Source organism: Salvelinus sp. IW2-2015, linkage group LG14 (genome assembly GCF_002910315.2).
Source record: "Salvelinus sp. IW2-2015 linkage group LG14, ASM291031v2, whole genome shotgun sequence".
Classification (NCBI taxonomy): Eukaryota; Metazoa; Chordata; class Actinopteri; order Salmoniformes; family Salmonidae; genus Salvelinus; species Salvelinus sp. IW2-2015.
Window position 1 is genome coordinate 49,557,148 of NC_036854.1, and position 19,658 is coordinate 49,576,805.

General features: G+C 42.5%; 2 protein-coding genes across 3 annotated transcripts in view; one reads left to right on the forward strand and one right to left on the reverse strand.

The window, feature by feature from the left end:
* LOC111973151 (limb region 1 protein homolog) overlaps positions 1–5,126 on the forward strand; it is a 211,260-nt gene extending 206,134 nt beyond the window's left edge. For both annotated transcript variants that reach the window (XM_070446715.1, XM_070446716.1), the window contains one exon: positions 2,521–5,126. In XM_070446715.1, the coding sequence (XP_070302816.1) occupies positions 2,521–2,606 (86 nt within the window). In that variant the 3' untranslated portion in view covers positions 2,607–5,126. The remainder of the gene's footprint in view (positions 1–2,520) is intronic.
* Positions 5,127–7,410: 2,284 nt separating this feature from the next.
* Positions 7,411–16,759, reverse strand: LOC111973570 (RING finger protein 32). The gene is made up of 5 exons (XM_024000948.2): positions 16,621–16,759; positions 13,766–13,923; positions 13,413–13,521; positions 9,179–9,346; positions 7,411–8,036 (listed from the first exon to the last, which is right to left on the reverse strand). The coding sequence occupies exons 1-5, from the start codon at positions 16,720–16,722 to the stop codon at positions 7,800–7,802; spliced, it is 774 nt and encodes a 257-aa protein (XP_023856716.2). The 5' UTR covers positions 16,723–16,759; the 3' UTR covers positions 7,411–7,799.
* Positions 16,760–19,658: the final 2,899 nt, after the last annotated feature.

Here is a 19,658-nt window from a genome sequence, read left to right on the forward strand (position 1 = left end):
ACTGGACTAAAGCATCCACCAACTCCTGGACATTCTGTGGTGCAACGTGGCGTTGGTGGATGGAGCGAGACATGATGTCCCAGATGTGCTCAATTGGATTCAGGTCTGGGGAACGGGCGGCGCAGTCCATAGTATCAATGCCTTCCTCTTGCAGGAACTGCTGACACACTCCAGCCACATGAGGTCTAGCATTGTCTTGCATTAGGAGGAACCCAGGGCCAACCGCACCAGCATATGGTCTCACAAGGGGTCTGAGGATCTCATCTCGGTACCTAATGGCAGTCAGGCTACCTCTGGCGAGCACATGGAGGGCTGTGCGGCCCCCAAAGAAATGCCACCCCACACCATGACTGCCCCACCGCCAAACCGGTCATGCTGGAGGATGTTGCAGGCAGCAGAACGTTCTCCACGGCGTCTCCAGACTCGTCACGTCTGTCACATGTGCTCATGTGCTCAGTGTGAACCTGCTTTCATCTGTGAAGAGCACAGGGCGCCAGTGGCGAATTTGCCAATCTTGGTGTTCTCTGGCAAGCTAAACGTCCTGCACGGTGTTGGGCTGTAAGCACAACCCCCACCTGTGGACGTCGGGCCCTCATACCACCCTCATGGAGTCTGTTTCTGACCGTTTGAGCAGACCAATGCACATTTTGGCCTGCTGGAGGTCATTTTGCAGGGCTCTGGCAGTGCTCCTCCTTGCACAAAGGCGGAGGTAGCGGTCCTGCTGCTGGGTGTTTGCCCTCCTACGGCCTCCTCCACGTCTCCTGATGTACTGCTGTCTCCTGGTAGCGCCTCCATGCTCTGGACACTACGCTGACAGACACAGCAAACCTTCTTGCCACAGCTCGCATTGATGTGCCATCCTGGATGAGCTGCACTACCTGAGCCACTTGTGTGGGTTGTAGACTCCGTCTCATGCACCACTAGAGTGAAAGCACCGCCAGCATTCAAAAGTGACCAAAACATCAGCCAGGAAGCATAGGAACTGAGAAGTGGTCTGTGGTCACCACCTGCAGAACCACTCCTTTATTGGGGGTGTCTTGCTAATTGCCTCTAATTTCAACCTGTTGTCTATTCCATTTGTACAACAGCATGTGAAATTTATTGTCAATCAGTGTTGCTTCCTAAGTGGACAGTTTGATTTCACAGAAGTGTGATTGACCTGGCGTTACATTGTGTTGTTTAAGTGTTCCCTTTATTTTTTTGAGCCGTGTATATTTGTTGATACCTTCTTAAATGTCAAAATCAAAGGGCTAAATAATCCTTGGTATGACCATTTTTAAAACAATTCCATATGTTCGCTTAGAACCCTCCCCCGGCTTAGAATCCAGAGGGTGAAGGCCTGGTACAGATACAACAGCCGTCATAAGCAGAGATGAGACAAAACTAGACAGTCGTATAATTCTTTCCTACGCTTTCTAAAGACAAAAAAAATAATAAGATGGTCGGTTGAGACTGTTTCTACGGTAATGATGCCTCTGTACAATGACCTGATAACACTTTTGAAACCAAGTTGTTTGGTTGTTTTGTACCAAAGTGCTTCAGCAGACAAGTATCATAGAATACATGCGCCAGAAACAGGGCACACTTTGACCTGTCAGGAAAAATATCAGCAATTTAAGCTAGCTATTAACTACAGCAAATAGATAGCTTGCTGTCTGCTTGGCTAAACACAGAGCGTCTTAGCACTTTTCTTTGATTGACTAAACTGACAAGTGTTCGTCTCGCGTCTTTCGCTAAGATTTGACGTGTTTAATCTTGGAAACTTCAGCGGCCATCATGAGAAGTTCTAAAACTAGACCGTTCAGATCAAGCGAACGTTGTTGTAAAGCCAAGTAACACCGTCATGTCTCGTCTCGGTAGTTGTATCTGTACCGGGCTTAAGACTCACCTTTTTTAGCTTGGCTTTTAATTAGTCTGGATATTTTAGATTTAGTTTACTTTTGTGTTATTTTAATATCCTATTAATATTTTCGTGTCCTATCCTGTTTGTACTTATTTTTTGCATTCTATGCTGCTTTACTGGTTTGTCATTTATTTCTCTATTTTATATGTACAGCACATTGAGTTGCTGCCTCTGTATGAATTGTGCCAAATTAATAAAGTTGTATTATTATTATTATACGCTTTGTGCTCAAATTAGTGCTGTATGATTGCATGTTCTGTCAATTTTACCATAGTTATTTGCACTGACAAGACGTTTAACCTTTTGTTTTTTGGTCATTTCAGTAATAATCAATCCGAATGACATATGTCATAACCTGTTCCAAGGCCCTAGGCAGCAATATGACTACTGTGGCTGCAGCCAGATAGATAGATATCAAAATCCACTGTGCCTTTGGACTGATGTGAAGATGACGAGGCAAAGGGGGAAAGTCTCTAAAGCTTGTTGTGACAGGCCCAGGATGTCTGATGTCGAAAATGTCAAACGACGGAGGCAGTGTTTTTCAAAAAATATATACATATTCATCGTCTGTGTGTGTCTTGTAATGACATTTCTGCCCCTTATCTCCTCCTGGCCAGGTCTGGATAAATTACAACTGTCAAACAGCCCCACAGACCCTGAGTCTGGGAAGATCGCGGCCAACGGGCATCAGAAGACTCTGTGAAAGAGACAACCGACACACACACACCTCATGGCAGCCAAAGGGAGATTTTGACAGTACTGGGATTGAGTCTGTGTAAGAGATTTAGTATACACCGACAGTGTCTGACGGGCACTGCGAGCTGAGGGGAAGAGTAATTTAGCTTTGTGACATTCCATCCTCTTCCTCCTGGATCGATGGATGCAGGACTTGGACAGGGACATGTTTGAGCCCCCTGACAGACTGGCATCATCACAACAGTTGATGTTGACCTCAACAGTGACTCACCATGGGCCACTCAGCCGATGTCTGGGGGACTTTCTCTCAGCACCAATGTCCTTCTCCCCCCCCCCCTCAATCTTTTCATACATTCAAATTCTACCCTCTACCCATCTCATTCTAACCTCTTGCGTTCCGTGCTTCCCTGATCACTTCTGTTATCTGTTATCTCCCCCCGTAATTGCACTATGCCCTATTGGCTTGGAGGTGAAATGTAACCTTTCGATGCAGAGGCTGAAGAGATGCTCGCTGACTGGTAGCCATTTTTACACTTATGTCCTATTTCAATGTCTGTCTGTTTCCAACCTGTTCTATTTCCACCACAGTTACTGAGCCCATGCAGTGCATTTCACCAATTTTAAAACCCATTTTGGTTTTAAAATGCATCTGTGTTATTTGGAGAGAAAAAAACAGCACCTTCTCACAAGTATAATGAGAAGAGAATTCCTTTTTTGAGAATCAGGTGTGATGGATTAGAGTTGGAGACAAACCAACAGGACAGTAACTCTCCAGGAAAAGGGTTGGCGAGCCCTGGTGTATAGTATTAGTATGGATGGCTTCTGGTTTGATAAGTGGACTTTTTTTTATTTATTTTTTTAATATCTACACATTTTGAAAAGATGAGGGCATTCTTTGATAGACTTACTTGCTGTTGAACTCTCCTGCATTAAAAAAGATCTTACTGATTACTCTTATTCATTTTACATATCGCTTTTAGCCGTTTTACATGTCCCACCCAGTTGCTTTGCATGTCCTCACAGGCGTCTGTGTATCGCCACTTCTTCCCTCTTTGCAGAGCTTGCTGGTACATTTAGTACCCGTTCACCTAAGTGACCAGTCAGTGTCTCCTCCATTGACAGACTGAATGGAGAGGAGTTAGGAGGGACTAGCCAATCCTTCCATCTTTCTAGTCGTCTCAGGCCAGTTGTGAATGTGTCACAATGTGCTCATTTTATTTTGCGTTACCCACTCTGTACTGTGCGTTCATTATTTTGTCTCAATTTGAATGACTCTTGTTTAGTTGCTCTTGAGATGGGAAAACTATAGAGTGATCCACACGTCTTTTTTTTGGTTCCAAAGAGCAATTTTTGTATTTACATGTCAATTTACATTGACATTTACATAAGTACATTTGTAAAGCGCTTTTCATTATGAAGAATAATCTCAAAGTGCATAAGATAAAAAATCAAAATACATATTTTAACGCAACTAGACCGGGTCACTGAGACAAAGATCCCAGCTGACACTACAAGGAGCACAGCTGTCAACAGAAAGCCTTCCTAAAGAGAAAGGTCTTTAGGCCCGTTTTAAAGGAAACCAGAGTCTGTGGTGCCTTCAGGTGGTCCGGGAGAGCGTTCCAGAGGCTGGGGGCAGTCGAACTGAATGACACATTATTATAGTCAATAGCAAATTATCCCAAATGGTACCCTATCCCCAAAAGTAGTGCAATATGTAGGGAATAGAGTGCCATTTGGGACAAACATAACCAGACAGGGAATTATGCTGTCGCTGCATATTATTGGTCGAGGGAGCACACCATAAGCACAACATTACAATCGTACTTTTCCAATGAGTTTGAGGTGCACACGGTCTGGGCCTGTTCCAGCCCAAGGGAACAGTTTTTGTTGCCTTAGTTTTTCCTCACTTGCCGAGGGTTTGAAATGTTGAAGCGTGGCCTGTACTGTAGGTGGAGTAGCTAATCAGAACCGTTGTGCCCCCTCAGATTTGTCCTGTTTAGTTGTTTCTCTGTAATACTGCTAGACCTAGAAATGTCATGAAGTTGACTTTAGCTAGCCCAGGTAGGTTCCCAACCTCATAGCATTAAAATTGCTTTTTGGTGGCTAGTTATCAGTCAAGTTTGAGTAGCTAGCTCGTCTAACTATATTAGCTGGTACGCCTGCTGGCAAACTTTAGAAAAGCAAGTACTGAATGAGACTTGATTCCTTTCAATCTTTTATTCAGATTTCAGCAAATCTGCATACAGTTTCTTTTAAAAATGAACCAGGATACAGACCGCTCAAGAGGTATGCTTAGATATGCAGATTTTTTTTTTTTTTACACAGAAATAAGTATGATTATGGCTCTAGAATGCAGTAAAAAACTCTTTTGGATGTTTGAAAAATTCTAAATTCTCCAACCTGTGCCCCCTCACATTTTTGGATGTAGCTATAATTTTTCTGTCTCTGCATATAATTTCCTGCAAATTAACATGAATGTGTTGTTTTTTTTACCATATGTGTGTTTGTTAATAAACAATGAATGTCATTTTTTATTTATTTCAACTTTATTTAACCAGGTAGGCAAGTTGAGAACAAGTTCTCATTTACAACTCATGTTTAAGTTGACATTGCTTTTTCATCTGTAACTTCAACAGCATTTGTGGTGTACATCACGGGCTTCTTTTTGAGATATAAGAGCACACTTGGCACAAGTTAGCTTGCTTTTACCATGGCAGTATCTGTCTATGAACTCCTGACAAGTCACAGTATTCTGGAGGACTGGGACTTGAGGAAGCTTTTGCACTTAATTGGTATGGATGTCTGAAAGTGATAATTGTTTTGTGCATTTATCCTTTGATGAATGCATTTAAAGTCTGTTCATTAAACAACAGGAATAACTTCCTGTTTTACTACACCTTCCTCCCTTTTGTCATTTACAGCCTGCAAACCACAACATAAGACCTGCTGGAAGAGCTCAATCTAAACATTGACAAATTTATACGATTTCTCAAATGTTTAAATTCTGGAGGTACTGTAGAAATATAATTTATTTGACTCTATACTCCAGCATTTTGGACCTGAGATAAACCGTTTTATGATACTGTCACATTGAGGGTGTTTTCATACCTGTTTTACCGTTTAAAAATTGATGCACTATGTATCTAGTCCCTCCATTTTGAAGGTGTCATAAGTATTGACAAACTCACTTAGTGTGTTAAATTGTCAAGTTTAGTATTTGGTCCCATATTCTAAATACTTCTACATGTTACCATGATTACAGATAATCATGAATGAATCGTGAATCACGAGTGAGAAAGGTAGATGCAGAAAGATCATGCCCCCAAAACATTCTAACCTTTCACCATTACAATAACAGGAGGTTAGCATTTTCTAGAGTATATCTACAGTGCCTTCCGAAAGTATTCAGATCCCTTGACGTTTTCCACATTTTGATACGTTACAGCCTTATTCTAAAATTGATTATATTGTTTTTTCCCCCATCAATCTACGCACAATACTCCATAATGACAAAGCAAAAAGTTTATTTTTTATAAGTTAGCAAAAATGTAAACTATCACATTTACAAACGTTTTCAGAACCTTTACTCAGTACTTTGTTGAAGCACCTTTGGCAGCAATTACAGCAGAGTCTTCTCTGCAGATCCTCTCAAGCTCTGTCAGGTTGGATGTGCAGCAACGCTCCCCATCTATTTTCAGGTCTCTCCAGAGATGTTAGATCGGGTTCAAGTCCAGTCTCTGGCTAGGCCACTCAATGACATTCAGGGACTTGTCCCAAAGCTACTACTGTGTTGTCTTGGCTGTGTGCTTAGGATCGTTGTCCTGTTGGAAGGTGAACCTTCACCCCAGTCTGAGGTCCTAAGCACTCTGAAGCAGGTTTTCTTCAAGGATCTCTTTGTACTTTGCCTCGTTCCTGACTAGTCTCCCAGTCCCTGCTGCTGAAAGACATCCCCACAGCATGATACTGCCACCACCATGCTTCACCCTAGGGATGGTGCCAGGTTCTCTATACGTGACACTTGGCATTCAGGCATTCATCAGACCAGAGAATCTTGTTTCTCATGGTCTGAGTGTCTTTAGGTGATTTTGGCAAACTCCAAGCGGGCTGTCATGTGCCTTTTACTGAGGAGTGGCTTCCATCTGGCCAGTCTACGATAAAGGCCTGATTGGTGGAGTGCTGCAGCGACGGTTGTCCTGGAAGGTTCTCCCATCCCCACAGAGGAGGAGCTCTGTCAGAGTGAACATTGGGTTCTTGGTCATCTCCCTGACCAAGGCCCTTCTCCTTTTTCCATTTAAAAATGGAGGCCACTGTGTTCTTGGGAACCATCGATGCTGCAGAAATGTTTTGGTACCCTTCCTCAGAGCTGTCCCAATCAACACAATCCTGTCTCAGAGCCCTACGGACTATTCCTTTGACCTCATGGCTTGATTTTTGCTCTGACATGCACTGTCATTTGTGGGACCTTTATAGACAGGTGTGTGTCTTTCCAAATCATGTCCAGTCAATTGATTTTACCACAGGTGGACTCCAATAAAGTTGTAGAAACATCTCAAGGATGATCAATGGAAACCAAGATGCACCTGAGCTAAATTGTGTGTAGATTGCTGAGGATCTTTTATTTATTTAATCCATTTTAGAATAAGGCTGTAACCTAACAACATTTTGAAAGTCAAGGGATCTGAATACTATGCGAAGCCACTATATGCATCTAACTTTCTCATTATTTACGATTAATTCATAATTATCCGTAATCATGGTAGCATCCACATTAATGTAGAAGTGTTCAGAAACATTCTATTCTTATTTACAATAAAAGTGACTCCAAAATAACATTCCATTATTTACCATTAATTTATTGGGCATAACATAATCTGAAACAAATTTGTAGTCATTGCGTTCTAGAAATATGCGACCAAATACTAAACTTTTGACATTTTAATACACTAATTGAATTTGTCCAAATACTTATGACACCTTCAAATGGGGGGACTAGACACAAAGTACTTCAATTTCTAAACAGTGAAACATGTATATAGATACACTAAAATAAGATATTTGATCTTATTCAAAATACTGGCGTATAGAGCCAAATTAAAAGTTTCCGCTTCATTGTCCAAATAAATATGTAGGGGAGTGTATATGTTTTACTTACATCCAACTATCTTTCCTATTATGAAGTTATATATCAACTATTCTGAGGTCAGACCAGTATTTTGTGGTAGGGAGACCTGCACAAAGGACATGTAGGTCGGCCCTCCACACAGAAGGCTTCGAAGGCTTCCAGGCAGGGCTGGTGGAAGAGGTGTGAGCAGGACAGGAGCACAGTGCGTCTGTTGCTGTGGTGTTGGGCGAGTGTCCTCCCTGTCTCCGTCTCTAGTCTGGCGCTGCACAGAGCGGTGAGACAGATGGGACAGTCCCGTGTATCTCTCTGGATGACCTGTGACAGTGGAGACAGACAGGGCTGTAGGGATGGACCAGTATTCCAAAATAAAAGCCGTCAATAAAATACCGCCACACTACCACATAGGGTTGGGGTCAATTCCATTTCAGGAAGGACACTGAAATTCCATTTTTCCTCAATGCCTCTAGGAGAATGTTGAATAGAATGTTGACTGAATTTAAAGGGAATTTATCCCAACCCTGCTACCAGACATTTATAATGGCTATCTTCTCTCACAATAGCTTCCATACACACCCCTTTATCTTAAGTTCAATGGACATTATCTGGTTTAGCGTGTCACACAAGCTTGATTGTTTGGCCGTGTGTCTCTGAGATGCCGTTGTGGGGCAGGTATCTACTGCAGCTCCACCAATAATTAACTTCCTTCCTTTTATTCAGAAAACGGTCAACGCGCTCAAGGCTTAAACGCTTGATAATGAGCTTTGCGACATTTATGGTGTTTACCTTCACCAGGAAGGTGCACGGTGTGCGATAAACACGCTGTGAGTTCACTGTTTGATTCTCTCTGTACGAGTCGAGGTTGAGCAACACCTGTTGCCCTGCGCACAACCTTTTAACACGAGATAAAAAATATTTTAAAAACACCCTTTTCCACCTCCTTTGGGATTGTGGGAAACTCCATTGGCTGGCATTGAAAAGCCCTATATACTGTACAACAGAGCCTATGGAACAGCAAATCTAGATCTCTTTTCAATTTGAACCACAGTACAGATGGCTCAGACGGGGCGATGAAAGGCCTGGCGTGCATTATTAGACTGGCTCTGTTTTCTTGTAAACACAGAGGATTATTTCCTTCATTCATTTGGAAACAAGTGAATGATCATTTCTAGGAGATTTGACTTTGTGTAGCAGCTGCAGCACAGCCTCTCCTGGACAAGCATTAGCATGTTGAATGAATGGCATGGCTACAGGGAGAATTAGACCAGGATTAGGACTTCATGAGAGTCTTTTTGATAGTGCACCGTGGTATTTGTATGGTGAGTTTTTCCACAGTAGGGTTGCACAATTCCGGTAACTTTCCCAAAATGTTCAGGTTGTCCAGAAATCCTGCGTAGAGATTTCCGGAAAACCTGGGAATGTTGGGAAAGTTACAGGAATTTTGCAACCCTATTCCAAACCTTTTCCTGTATTTTCTGCCAGTCGTCTTCCTGCGGCTCCGAGACGTGCTCTCTCTCAAACTGATGGAACACTCTTCTGCTCGATGACACCGACTGGTCGATATCGTTCAGGAAAGCCTCTACGTCCGTATGACAGTATTGGACAAAGCTGTCATTCAACTCCTGCAACTAATTGGAAACAATATAGTTACACAAAGGGGCATCGTTCAATTGGACACCAAATAGAGTTCTGTTTCTCTATCAGATATAATTGGTGCTATATTGTAATGCTTGAAGCCTGCTGACAAAGTCAAGTTGTTTAACAGGCCAGATCGATACCGACACGTCTCAGACTTACAAGGAAAATGTATGGAAACCAGTGAAAAGATAGCTGGTGCTGGGAAACGTGCACACACACACAAGCCATCCCTCAGGCTTCCTCACCGAGCTCGCTCCTGTCACAGTGACATCCCAAGTACTTTATTGCTGGGCTTTTATCACTAATTAAACAACTGTTAGCCATTCAGATGAGGTTTTATGGGCTGACTTTTCCACAGCGAAGGCAAACAACATGGGCCCTGGTGAACTTTGCCTTGTCTCACTGCAGAGGACAGGAAAAGGGACAGAGCAAGGGGAACAAAGGAATGGGGGAGGGAATGGCGTTGTCTCACCGCAATCCATCTTGATGTCAGCAGTTATCCTCCTTAATGTGTTGACTTAGGGTCGGACCTCAAAAAGCTAAAAATGGAAAGCTGGTCATCGGAATCACCTGATAAGACTGAAAACTAGAATATCTTAAAGGCTTTGCTGCCTTGGGGCAACTGCGGCTTTACCGTGAGGATGACAGACATGTTGACACTCCCAAATTACACCATATTCCCGAAGTAGTGCAATACTTTTGACCAGGGCCCAYAGGGCTCTTGTCAAAAGTAGTGCACTACATAGAGAATAGGATGCCATTGGGACCCAACTTGTCTCTGTGTGATGGAGGAAGTCCTACTCTGTCCCAGATTCCTCCGAGCCGACAATCCCCATCCTTGACGTGGCCGTCACCAGGATGGGGCTAATGTTTTCCAACAGAGTTAATTAGACCAATAAAATTGCTGCTCGTGTTTACGTGAAATGCTAAAGCAGTGTTTATAGGTGATGGAGGATGAGAGAAGGGGATTGTGGGTAGGACATTGACCTCTCTGAGCACATTACAAGTTGGGCGTAATCAAGGTGTCACTCGTAATATCGGTCTCTCTGAACCCACTGAAGCACTCTGATTGATTACAGAGAGCTCTAGAGAGAGACATGAGTGGCCTCTCTTTAATTAGCTATCAGAAAGGCTAGTGATGGAATGGACCCCTAACCAAGGACGAGTCCCAAATGGAACCCTATTCCCATACAGTGCACTACTTTTGACCAGAGCCCAATGCAAAAGCAGTGCACTATATAGGGAACAGGCTGCATTTTGTTAGACATCCCAAGGCTCACACGATAAATATACCAGTAAAATCAGTATATGTGCTTCTCAAGTGTGTTTACTATTCAGCCGTGTCTCTGCAAATCGCCACTACAGTCAGAGGTAAGTAAGCACCATGGAGGGGGAGATTTCAGTCTCACTAGGTGGCAATCTATCCTTTTCCAGGGAGCCACAGACTAGAGAAGGCAGAGGCCTTCGTGTCGATAGGCCCCCATCCAGTTGCTGGAACCCACCAACAGCCAGCCAAAGCTGAAAGAACTAACCCCTTTATAATGTGTATTCTGTCCTCAGATCAAAGTCAAATCCTGTGGAATATTTTAGTTCTTAAGTGGGACAGTGAAGAAAGCCAGTGCAAATGACAACCAGGGAACCTGCCACAAATATGCACCCTCCCTCAACCCCCTCTTTCCGAGAGGGGGGTGCAAGCACACAGACAAACACACAGTGGGCCCTTGCTTTTGTGTTGACCCTGGAATGTCCAGACTGTTTGACCAAAACACACACTCTCCGTAATTAGTTTACAAACAGTGTATGATTCACATGGCATCAAAGGCCCTCTGAAGCTGCTTAGAGAGTTGAGTTCCCCTACCCTGCACCTCCACCGATGCCCGTGTCCACTCCACACTGACCTGGGATCAGACCTGCTGTCGGTCCGTCAATCACGGCAACCTAAAGTCCACCACTGCTAAATAGGTGAGGAATGTCTGGCAGGGTGAGTTTCAGGAAGAATGGAGATTTGCATCCCAAATGGCACCCTATTACCTCTGGTCAAAAGCAGTGCACTATGGGGAAAAGGGTGGCATTTGGGACAAAAGCTTATAGGAGTGGGGAAAGCCTCGGCAATGTGACCCGGTAGTCACCAGTGGACCAACTCACCAGATAAGAGCACATGTTTTGACCCGACATGGCATTGTTCAGTATATAGTAAGTAGAGGTACTACAGTTGAAGTCAGAAGTTTACATACACTTATGTTGGAGTCATTAAAACTCGTTTTTCAACCACTTCACAAATTTCTTGTTAAACTACATTTGGCAAGTCGGTTAGGACATCTACTTTGTGAGGACACAAGTCATTTTTCCAACAATTGTTTTGACAGATTATTTCCCTTATAACTCACTGTATCACAATTCCAGTGGGTCAGAAGTTAACATACACTAAGTTGACTGTGCCTTTAAACAGCTTGGAAAATTCTAGAAAATTATGTCATGGCTTTAGACGTTTCTGATAGGCTAATTGACATAATTTGAGTCAATTGGAGGTGTACCTGTGGATGTATTTCAAGGTCTTCCTTCAAACTCAGTGCCTCTTTGCTTGACATCATGGGAAAAAACGAAAGAAATCAGCCAAGGCCTCAGAGAAAAAAATTGTAGACCTCCACAAGTCTGGTTCATCCTTGTGAGCAATTTCCAAACGCCTGAAGGTACCACGTTCATTTGTACAAACAATAGTATGTAAGTATAAACACCGTGGGACCACGCAGCTGTCATACTGCTCAGGAAGGAGACGTGTTCTGTCTCCTAGAGATGAACGTACTTTGGTGCGAAAAGTGCAAATAAATTCCAGAACAACAGCAAAGGACCTTGTAAAGATGCTGGAGGAAACAGGTACAAAAGTATCTATATCCACAGTAAAACGAGTCCTATATCGACATAACCTGAAAGGCTGCTCAGCAAGGAAGAAGCCACTGCTCCAAAACCGCCATAAAAATGCCAGACTACGGTTTGCAACTGCACATGGGGACAAAGATCATACTTTTTGGAGAAATGTCCTCTGGTCTGATGAAACAAAAATAGAACTGTTTGGCCATAATGACCATCGTTATGTCTGGAGGAAAAAGGGGGAGGCTTGCAAGCTGAAGAACACCATCCCAACCGTGAAGCACGGGGGTGGCAGCATCATGTTGTGGGGGTGCTTTGCTGCAGGAGGGACTGGTGCACTTCAGAAAATAGATGGCATCATGAGGATGGAGAATTGTGGATATATTGAAGCAACATCTCAAGACATCAGTCAGGAAGTTAAAGCTTGGTCGCAAATGGGTCTTCCAAATGGACAATGACCCAAGCATACTTCCAAAGTTGTGGCAAAATGGCTTAAGGACATCAAAGTCAAGGTATTGGAGTGGCCATCACAAAGCCCTGACCTCAATCCTATAGAAAATGTGTGGGCAGAAGTGAAAAAGCGTGTGCGAGCAATGAGGCCTACAAACCTGACTCAGTTACACCAGCTCTGTCAGGAGGAATGGGCCAAAATTCACCCAACTTATTGTGGGAAGCTTGTGGAAGGCTCCCCAAAATGTTTGACCCAAGTTAAACAATGGAAAGGCAACGCTACCAAATACTAATTCAGTGTATGTAAACTTCTGACCCACTGGGAATGTGATGAAAGAAATAAAAGCTGAAATAAATCATTCTCTCTACTATTATTCTGACATTTCACATTCTTAAAATAAAGTGGTGATCCTAACTGACCTAAGACAGGGAAAACTGAGTTTAAATGTATTTGGCTAAGGTGTATGTAAACTCCAGACTTCAACTGTACTTGATGTGGAACCTTCACAGGGGTTTGATGTTTACATCTTTCATAATAACAATAATAATAATGTGTACATAATACACATATCAGTCCCTCCTCATCAGGGTTGGGTTGAATTGCTTTTCCATTCAGGAAATCAACTGAAATTCCCCCCAAAAATGTATCTCTGAGAATTTCAGTTTACTTCCTGAATTGACTGAATCGAAAAGGAAATGACCTCAACCCTACTCCTAAATGACAGTTGTTAAAATTACCTTTGTCTCAAAGAATCTTCGTCGTAGCTGTTTGTCTTTTGGGGGAACTGTTTTCCTCATATGTCCGTACCACTTCCGAACAACATAGCCACGCCAACACGCTTGAATTCTATCATTGACGACATGAAAAACATTTAAGTAGGTAAAACAGCAAGGATACAGTCCTAACACAGGGTGAACATGGTAACTTGATCAATAAGGTCTGGTTTTCCTGGACGTAGATTAGGCCTAAAATTAGTCTTGGATTAAAAATCATTCTCAGTGGGGAATCTCCATTGAGTATGCTTTTTAGTCCATGCCGAGGTTTCATCTGATTCCAGTTAACATGCAGTCCAATCTCTGGAGATGTTTACCTGATGGCACACCTCTCTTTGAAGAGGCGAGCTCCATCGTGGATCACTCTGGTCTCATACTGCTCCTTCCTGCACATAGGACAGCACTTCCTGCCTGAAAACCTCTCAAAAGCCTGCAGACAGGCTCTGTGAAACACATGGGAGCAGGAGAGCAAAACCTAGACACAATATGAATATCATTATTAGTGTTGATTGAATATTATACACACATACAGTATAATTATGCATTATAAATCACTTATATAAATATAGTTATATTTTAATTAATCAGCTTTAGCCTTATAACTAGATGTTTTATTTATCGGTCCCTCTTATACGTCTGAAATTCCCTTGGCATTTCACTGAATGACTTGTCGTTTGGAAATGATTGTGGCATGCAGAGCCTCCTGGGTATGCTGGTGTGTATGTATTGGTTTTCAACATCTCTTAAGTGTTTTTGGTGAGTCCTGTGAGAGGTGTGTGTGTGTGTGGGTCTTCTATCCAAAAGTCCCCACATCCCCATGAGGACAAAGACTATTTTAAGCTTAGGGTTACAATTAGTCTTAGAATTAGGTTTAGGGTTTAAGGTTGAGGTTATGGAAAATAGGATTTTGAATAAAAATAAATGTGAGGTCCCCATGAGGATAGAAGAACATAACGTGTGTTTGTGGTGTACTATTTGCTCAGGAGCCAGTGGGAGTCAGCAACCCCATGCTGGGAGGGCTGGGACCTGGGGCTGCAGTCTCCTCTCCTCCACCTCCCACAGACTCTTTTGTCGTCTGCACTCACAAGGAGACAGCAGCCCCAGCTATGGTGATTGGCACACACAAACCAGTGTACTCAAAGCTCTGCAGGGCAGGGGGAGCCATATTGATTTCCCATTGTTTTTGGCCCAACCAACATACTCCATCACCAGTGAAAGGGCCCCCTGCAGTGCACAATCTATATCTAGGAGCTCGACAAGCCATTAGACTGGAGTGAATTTTAGCTCTTGCAAGCAAAGTCTGCTTTACCCCACAGGCTACAAGCTTCACAGAGAGAGGCTGAATATGGAGGACTGGGAAACCGAGAGACCGTTTTTGAGCCACTTCTGAATGTTTTTACATGGTACTGTTTTTACATGGTATTTTTATTTTATTTATTATTTCACCTTTATTTAACCAGTTAGGCCAGTTGAGAACAATTTCTCATTTACACCTGTTACCTGGCCAAGATAAAGCAAAGCAGTGCGACAAAACAACACAGAGTTACACATAAACAAACGTACAGTCAATAACACAATAGAAAAATCTATGTACAGTGTGTGCAAATGTAGAAGAGTAGGGAGGTAAGGCAAATAGGCCATAGAGGCGAAATAATTACAATTTAGCATTAACACTAGAATGACAGATGTGCAGATGATGATGTGCAAGTAGAGAATAGAGATACTGGGGTGCAAAAGAGCAAGATAAATAAATACAGTATGGGGATGAGGTAGTTGGATGGGCTATTTACAGATGGGCTATGTACAGGTGCAGTGATCTGTGAGCTGCTCTGACAGCTGGTGCTTAAAGTTAGAGAGAGGGATGTAAGAATCCAGCTTCAGTGATTTTTGCAATTCGTTTCCAGTCATTAGCAGCAGAGAACTGGAAGGAAAGGCGGCCAAAGTAAGTTTTGGCTTTGGGAATGAGCAGTGAAATATACCTCCTGGAGTGCGTGCTACAGGTGGGTGTTGCTATGGCTTTACCTAGCAAAGACTTATAGATTACCTGGAGCCAGTGGGTTTGGCGACGAATGTGTAGTGAGGACCAGCCAACGAAAGCATACAGGTCGCAGTGGTGGGTAGTATATGGGGCTTTGGTGACAAAGCGGATGGCACTGTGATAGACTGCATACAATTTTCTGAGTAGAGTGTTGGAGGCTATTTTGTAAATGACATTGCTGAAGTCAACAATTGGTAGGATAGTCAGTTTTACGAGGGTATGTTTGGCAGCATGAGTGAAGGAGGCTTTGTTGCGAAATAGGAAGCCAATTCTAGATTTCATTTTGGATTGGAGAGGCTTAACGTGAGTCTGGAAGGAGAGTTTACTCCTAACCAGACACCTAGGTATTTGTAGTTGTCCACATATTCTAAGTCAGAACCGTCCAGAGTAGTGATGCTAGTCGGGCGGGAGGGTACAGGCAGCAATCGGTTGAAGAGCATACATTTAGTTTTACATGCATTTAAAAGCAGTTGGAGGCCTCGGAAGGATGATCTGTGGTCTGTATGGTCTGTGTTTGGTGTTAGTAAAGTGTTAAATATCTGAAATCATAATCAGCAATAACTGATGTTGTTTGAATGAAGGAAATGGAAATGATTTAGGCCTGCAAAAATGGCTAAACGTCTTAATAAAATACAATTTCCAATAATTGTAGTTTCACTAATAACAAACACATTTAACATGTTTTTGTCAAACAGATCAACAAATCCACAAAGATTCACATTTGTCCCTTTCCCTTGTTAGTAGGCTATAATTAACATTTTTTCCCTCGAGTCAAATTAATATTTACACGTGCATCTATGGAAACTGTGCTTTGTAAGGCCGTCTATTCTACCCCGCATTCTTCAGGAGATTGGCATCTTAAAAGGGGATCAGAAAGGTGTAAAAGACTGAACGACCCTCACAGTAACACACTGATTGCTACATCATCGAGTTTGAGTTCCATAAGGCAGTATGGGAAATTTGTACCAGTTGTCCTACACAAGACTTAGAAAATACAAGAACGCAGAGGGAGGGGTAAGACGGTGTTGGGGAGTCGTGCCCTAGGGGAGGGTGAGGAACGTTGAAAACGTTCAAAAAGGGTCCTCTGACTGACTGACTGAGGATAAACACCAGGTATTGTGGATGGAGGAATACCTGAGTCTGTAGGCGAAACTCCTCCCTGCAGATCACACAGGGCTGCTTGGAGTCTCCCTTGTGAATAGACCTCGACTTGACCCAACTCCATTCATCCACCATCAGTCTCCTGGCCGGGGATTCCACCAAACCCAATTTCTGGGCTGGAGAGGCAGACAACGGCAGACAACSGCAAAATATCAAACAACAAGTGAAAAATTAAATAGGCTAAGCACCAAAATGCAGATTTGATTTCACAATGAGACTTCCTAGTTCAGAAGTGTTGTTGAACTAGTTCCCAACTGACTACTGTAAAATAAATGTAATTGATTGATWGATTTYTTTGGCTACCTAGCACATACTGTTTCTCCTCTGGTCCATTGTGTGACTGGGGACAATGAGGACCTTTCTGTTTCACAGTTCCTTTCACGTGGTTTATTTTGCAGTGGGTGTCTGTGGAGGCTATTCTGCACCATCTTGTCTTCACAGGGTCACACAGTGACAAATTCCGAAACAGTACGTTTTATATGATATGGTCTTGAAGAGCAATTGTGGTGATCGCTAACTTGCCACTGGTTGCTTTTGAGTTCAAGCCCTGTTTAATGAGAGAAACCCCTCTTGAACTGTGATAGTGAAGTTTGCATCTATTTTAGAATGAATAAATAAGACAAAGTTTTTTTTTTAAAGAACTTGTATTCACATAGCCTAATTTAGTATCTTTGCATTAATATAAAGACTTTTAAAATCTAACATTTGATGTGGAAATGTGCACACGGACAAAAAGTATTTAGCAAAATGGGACATGCATCTGGTTTGTTGCTTTATGATAGACAAATAAATGTCTCTCATAGTTGGACCCCAAATGCACTTTATTATGTTCAAAAAYATGTTTCTCAGTCAGATCACATGTTACTATGCCACTCAGCTAGCTGAAAGATGCCCAACTGAGACTTGTTAGTCGGCAAGCTTGCTGCTTCGCTGCATTGTAACATTGTTACATTTACAGATCAAAAWAGCTAGCTAAAGGACTAGCTAAATATGCATGCGTCTGAAAGGTTGTCAGGAAAGAACAGTTGCTACGATTGTTGCAAAAATGATTTCATGATCGACAGGAATCGAAAACAAGACCCATACAACGAGTAAAATCCAAATCCTTCATCATGATCTGCCCCATAGAATTAGGAATTAGAATACTTTAATAATTGAATAATAGTTTTCCTCCCCATCCACCCCCAACAAGTTCCTTGGTTAAGTGAATCACCGATTGGACTGAGAATAAGTCTATTTGCCTTGTGCTGTTAACCTGCTAGAAAASACTGGAATATATTTTGTAATGGTTTAATGGCATTTCCGTTGTCTTCTACATATACGTAGCCTATAGGTTACTGGATGGAAATTGAGAATGTTTTACGTGTCTGAACCAGGCTACCCAGATTTGACTACCTAAAATGGTCATGCTTTTAATACATTGTTTTTATTAGGGCTGTAATAGCATGATGATAATAATAGTAATGTTTGGGTTTTGTTGTTGTTGAGCCCTAACTGTCGAGCTACCTTTAGGGTTTGAACTTGAATAGAACATCTGTTTTCCAATCATCACATTCACACATCATAAAATGCTGTTTATTCCATGACGAAAGATCAATCGATGTATTGTATCAACAGAATCTAATATTTCTGCTATGATACTTAATGGGTTCACACCAGAGACCGTAAAAAACACTGSTTCACACAGACGTGGTTCGGTGAACTACGCTCGCCTAAGTAACCTTGAAGACTTGAGTTAGCTCCCCGTGCTAATTCCTCTGCTTTCGCACAGCGGGCTAATAAAGTCTTGTGGTACAATACCCCCAGCCACTCCCATTAGTCAACTAGGATTCATCTTTCATGTCACTATATATAGCCATGTTTTTCTTTTGGCCTAAATAAAAATATGATTTTCCTACAAAAACGTCATTGAWCTGACTTCTGTCTTCACTACAGGTGATTCCTTCATTGTCAAGAGATGTCACTGAATACATTACCAAAACAGTTCAGTCTATGTCATAGAGATAAATAGAGGACTCTAATGCCGAAAAGCCTGTTTTAGCATGTGCAGCGCCATTGATGATTTTCACAATTYTGAAGTAGTCAGCTGGGTGGGATTTCCTATGGGTTAAGGAAGGATCACATCATTCCATCCAGGTCACCAGGAGGGTATATACCTGTTCAAACAACACACTCTAGGTGGCAGTATGCACCTTTTCAGTTTGTTTGTATGCAGCCTTTCAGTTAGTAGAATAAGAAAATGGACTACTTCAAAATGGAAATGGCCTCAAAGACAGCATAATGGGACAGATATATTGATGCGATGTCTATCTAAGTCTATGGTATATGTTGGGACGGATTTACTCACCGAGCTGTCGTCAGAGCTGGAGATGAACAAAGTTTAGCTGCTCATACCTATACTGTGAGCTAAGGAATCTCTCTCAGGATCTCTCCAACATGGAAAATCGTACACACAAACATAAATGAGTTCCTAACAATCTTTTTCTGTGGGGTTGATGAAAGTTAGCCTTATTTCTCACACACTGTGGGGTTGGTGTGTGTCTTTTAAAATGCTTTGCAGGCTCTGATTGACTTTGATGTGCTGGGACAGAATCAGTGAAAACAGATGGCTGAGGAGAGGGCCCAACGATGAGGCTTGTCAATCTGGGGAGCCCTCTAAGAAAACAAAACCAGGAGCCCGCTCAGGGAGAGGAGGGAAGCCCTACGCTTCTCAAGAGGCTGGCACATTCTTGAGATTAGAGCAAGAAAAACGCAGACCACTGCCGTTAATGCCTCAGACAAAGGCGTGGAACAAATTATTAGTTAAGAATTCAAGCCTAGAGCCCCTATCAAAGGACTGCCGTCCACAATGCCAGACTAGGGCCCTCGCTTGTGTTTTTAAGTAAATAATCATGGTTAAAAGATATGGCAAAGATGGGGCTCAAGTCCTTCATAAAGCTCTGCATTCTTCCAACTGTCATCAGAATGGATTTCGGAACATTTCCAAACTTTTATTTTCAACAGGGACACTG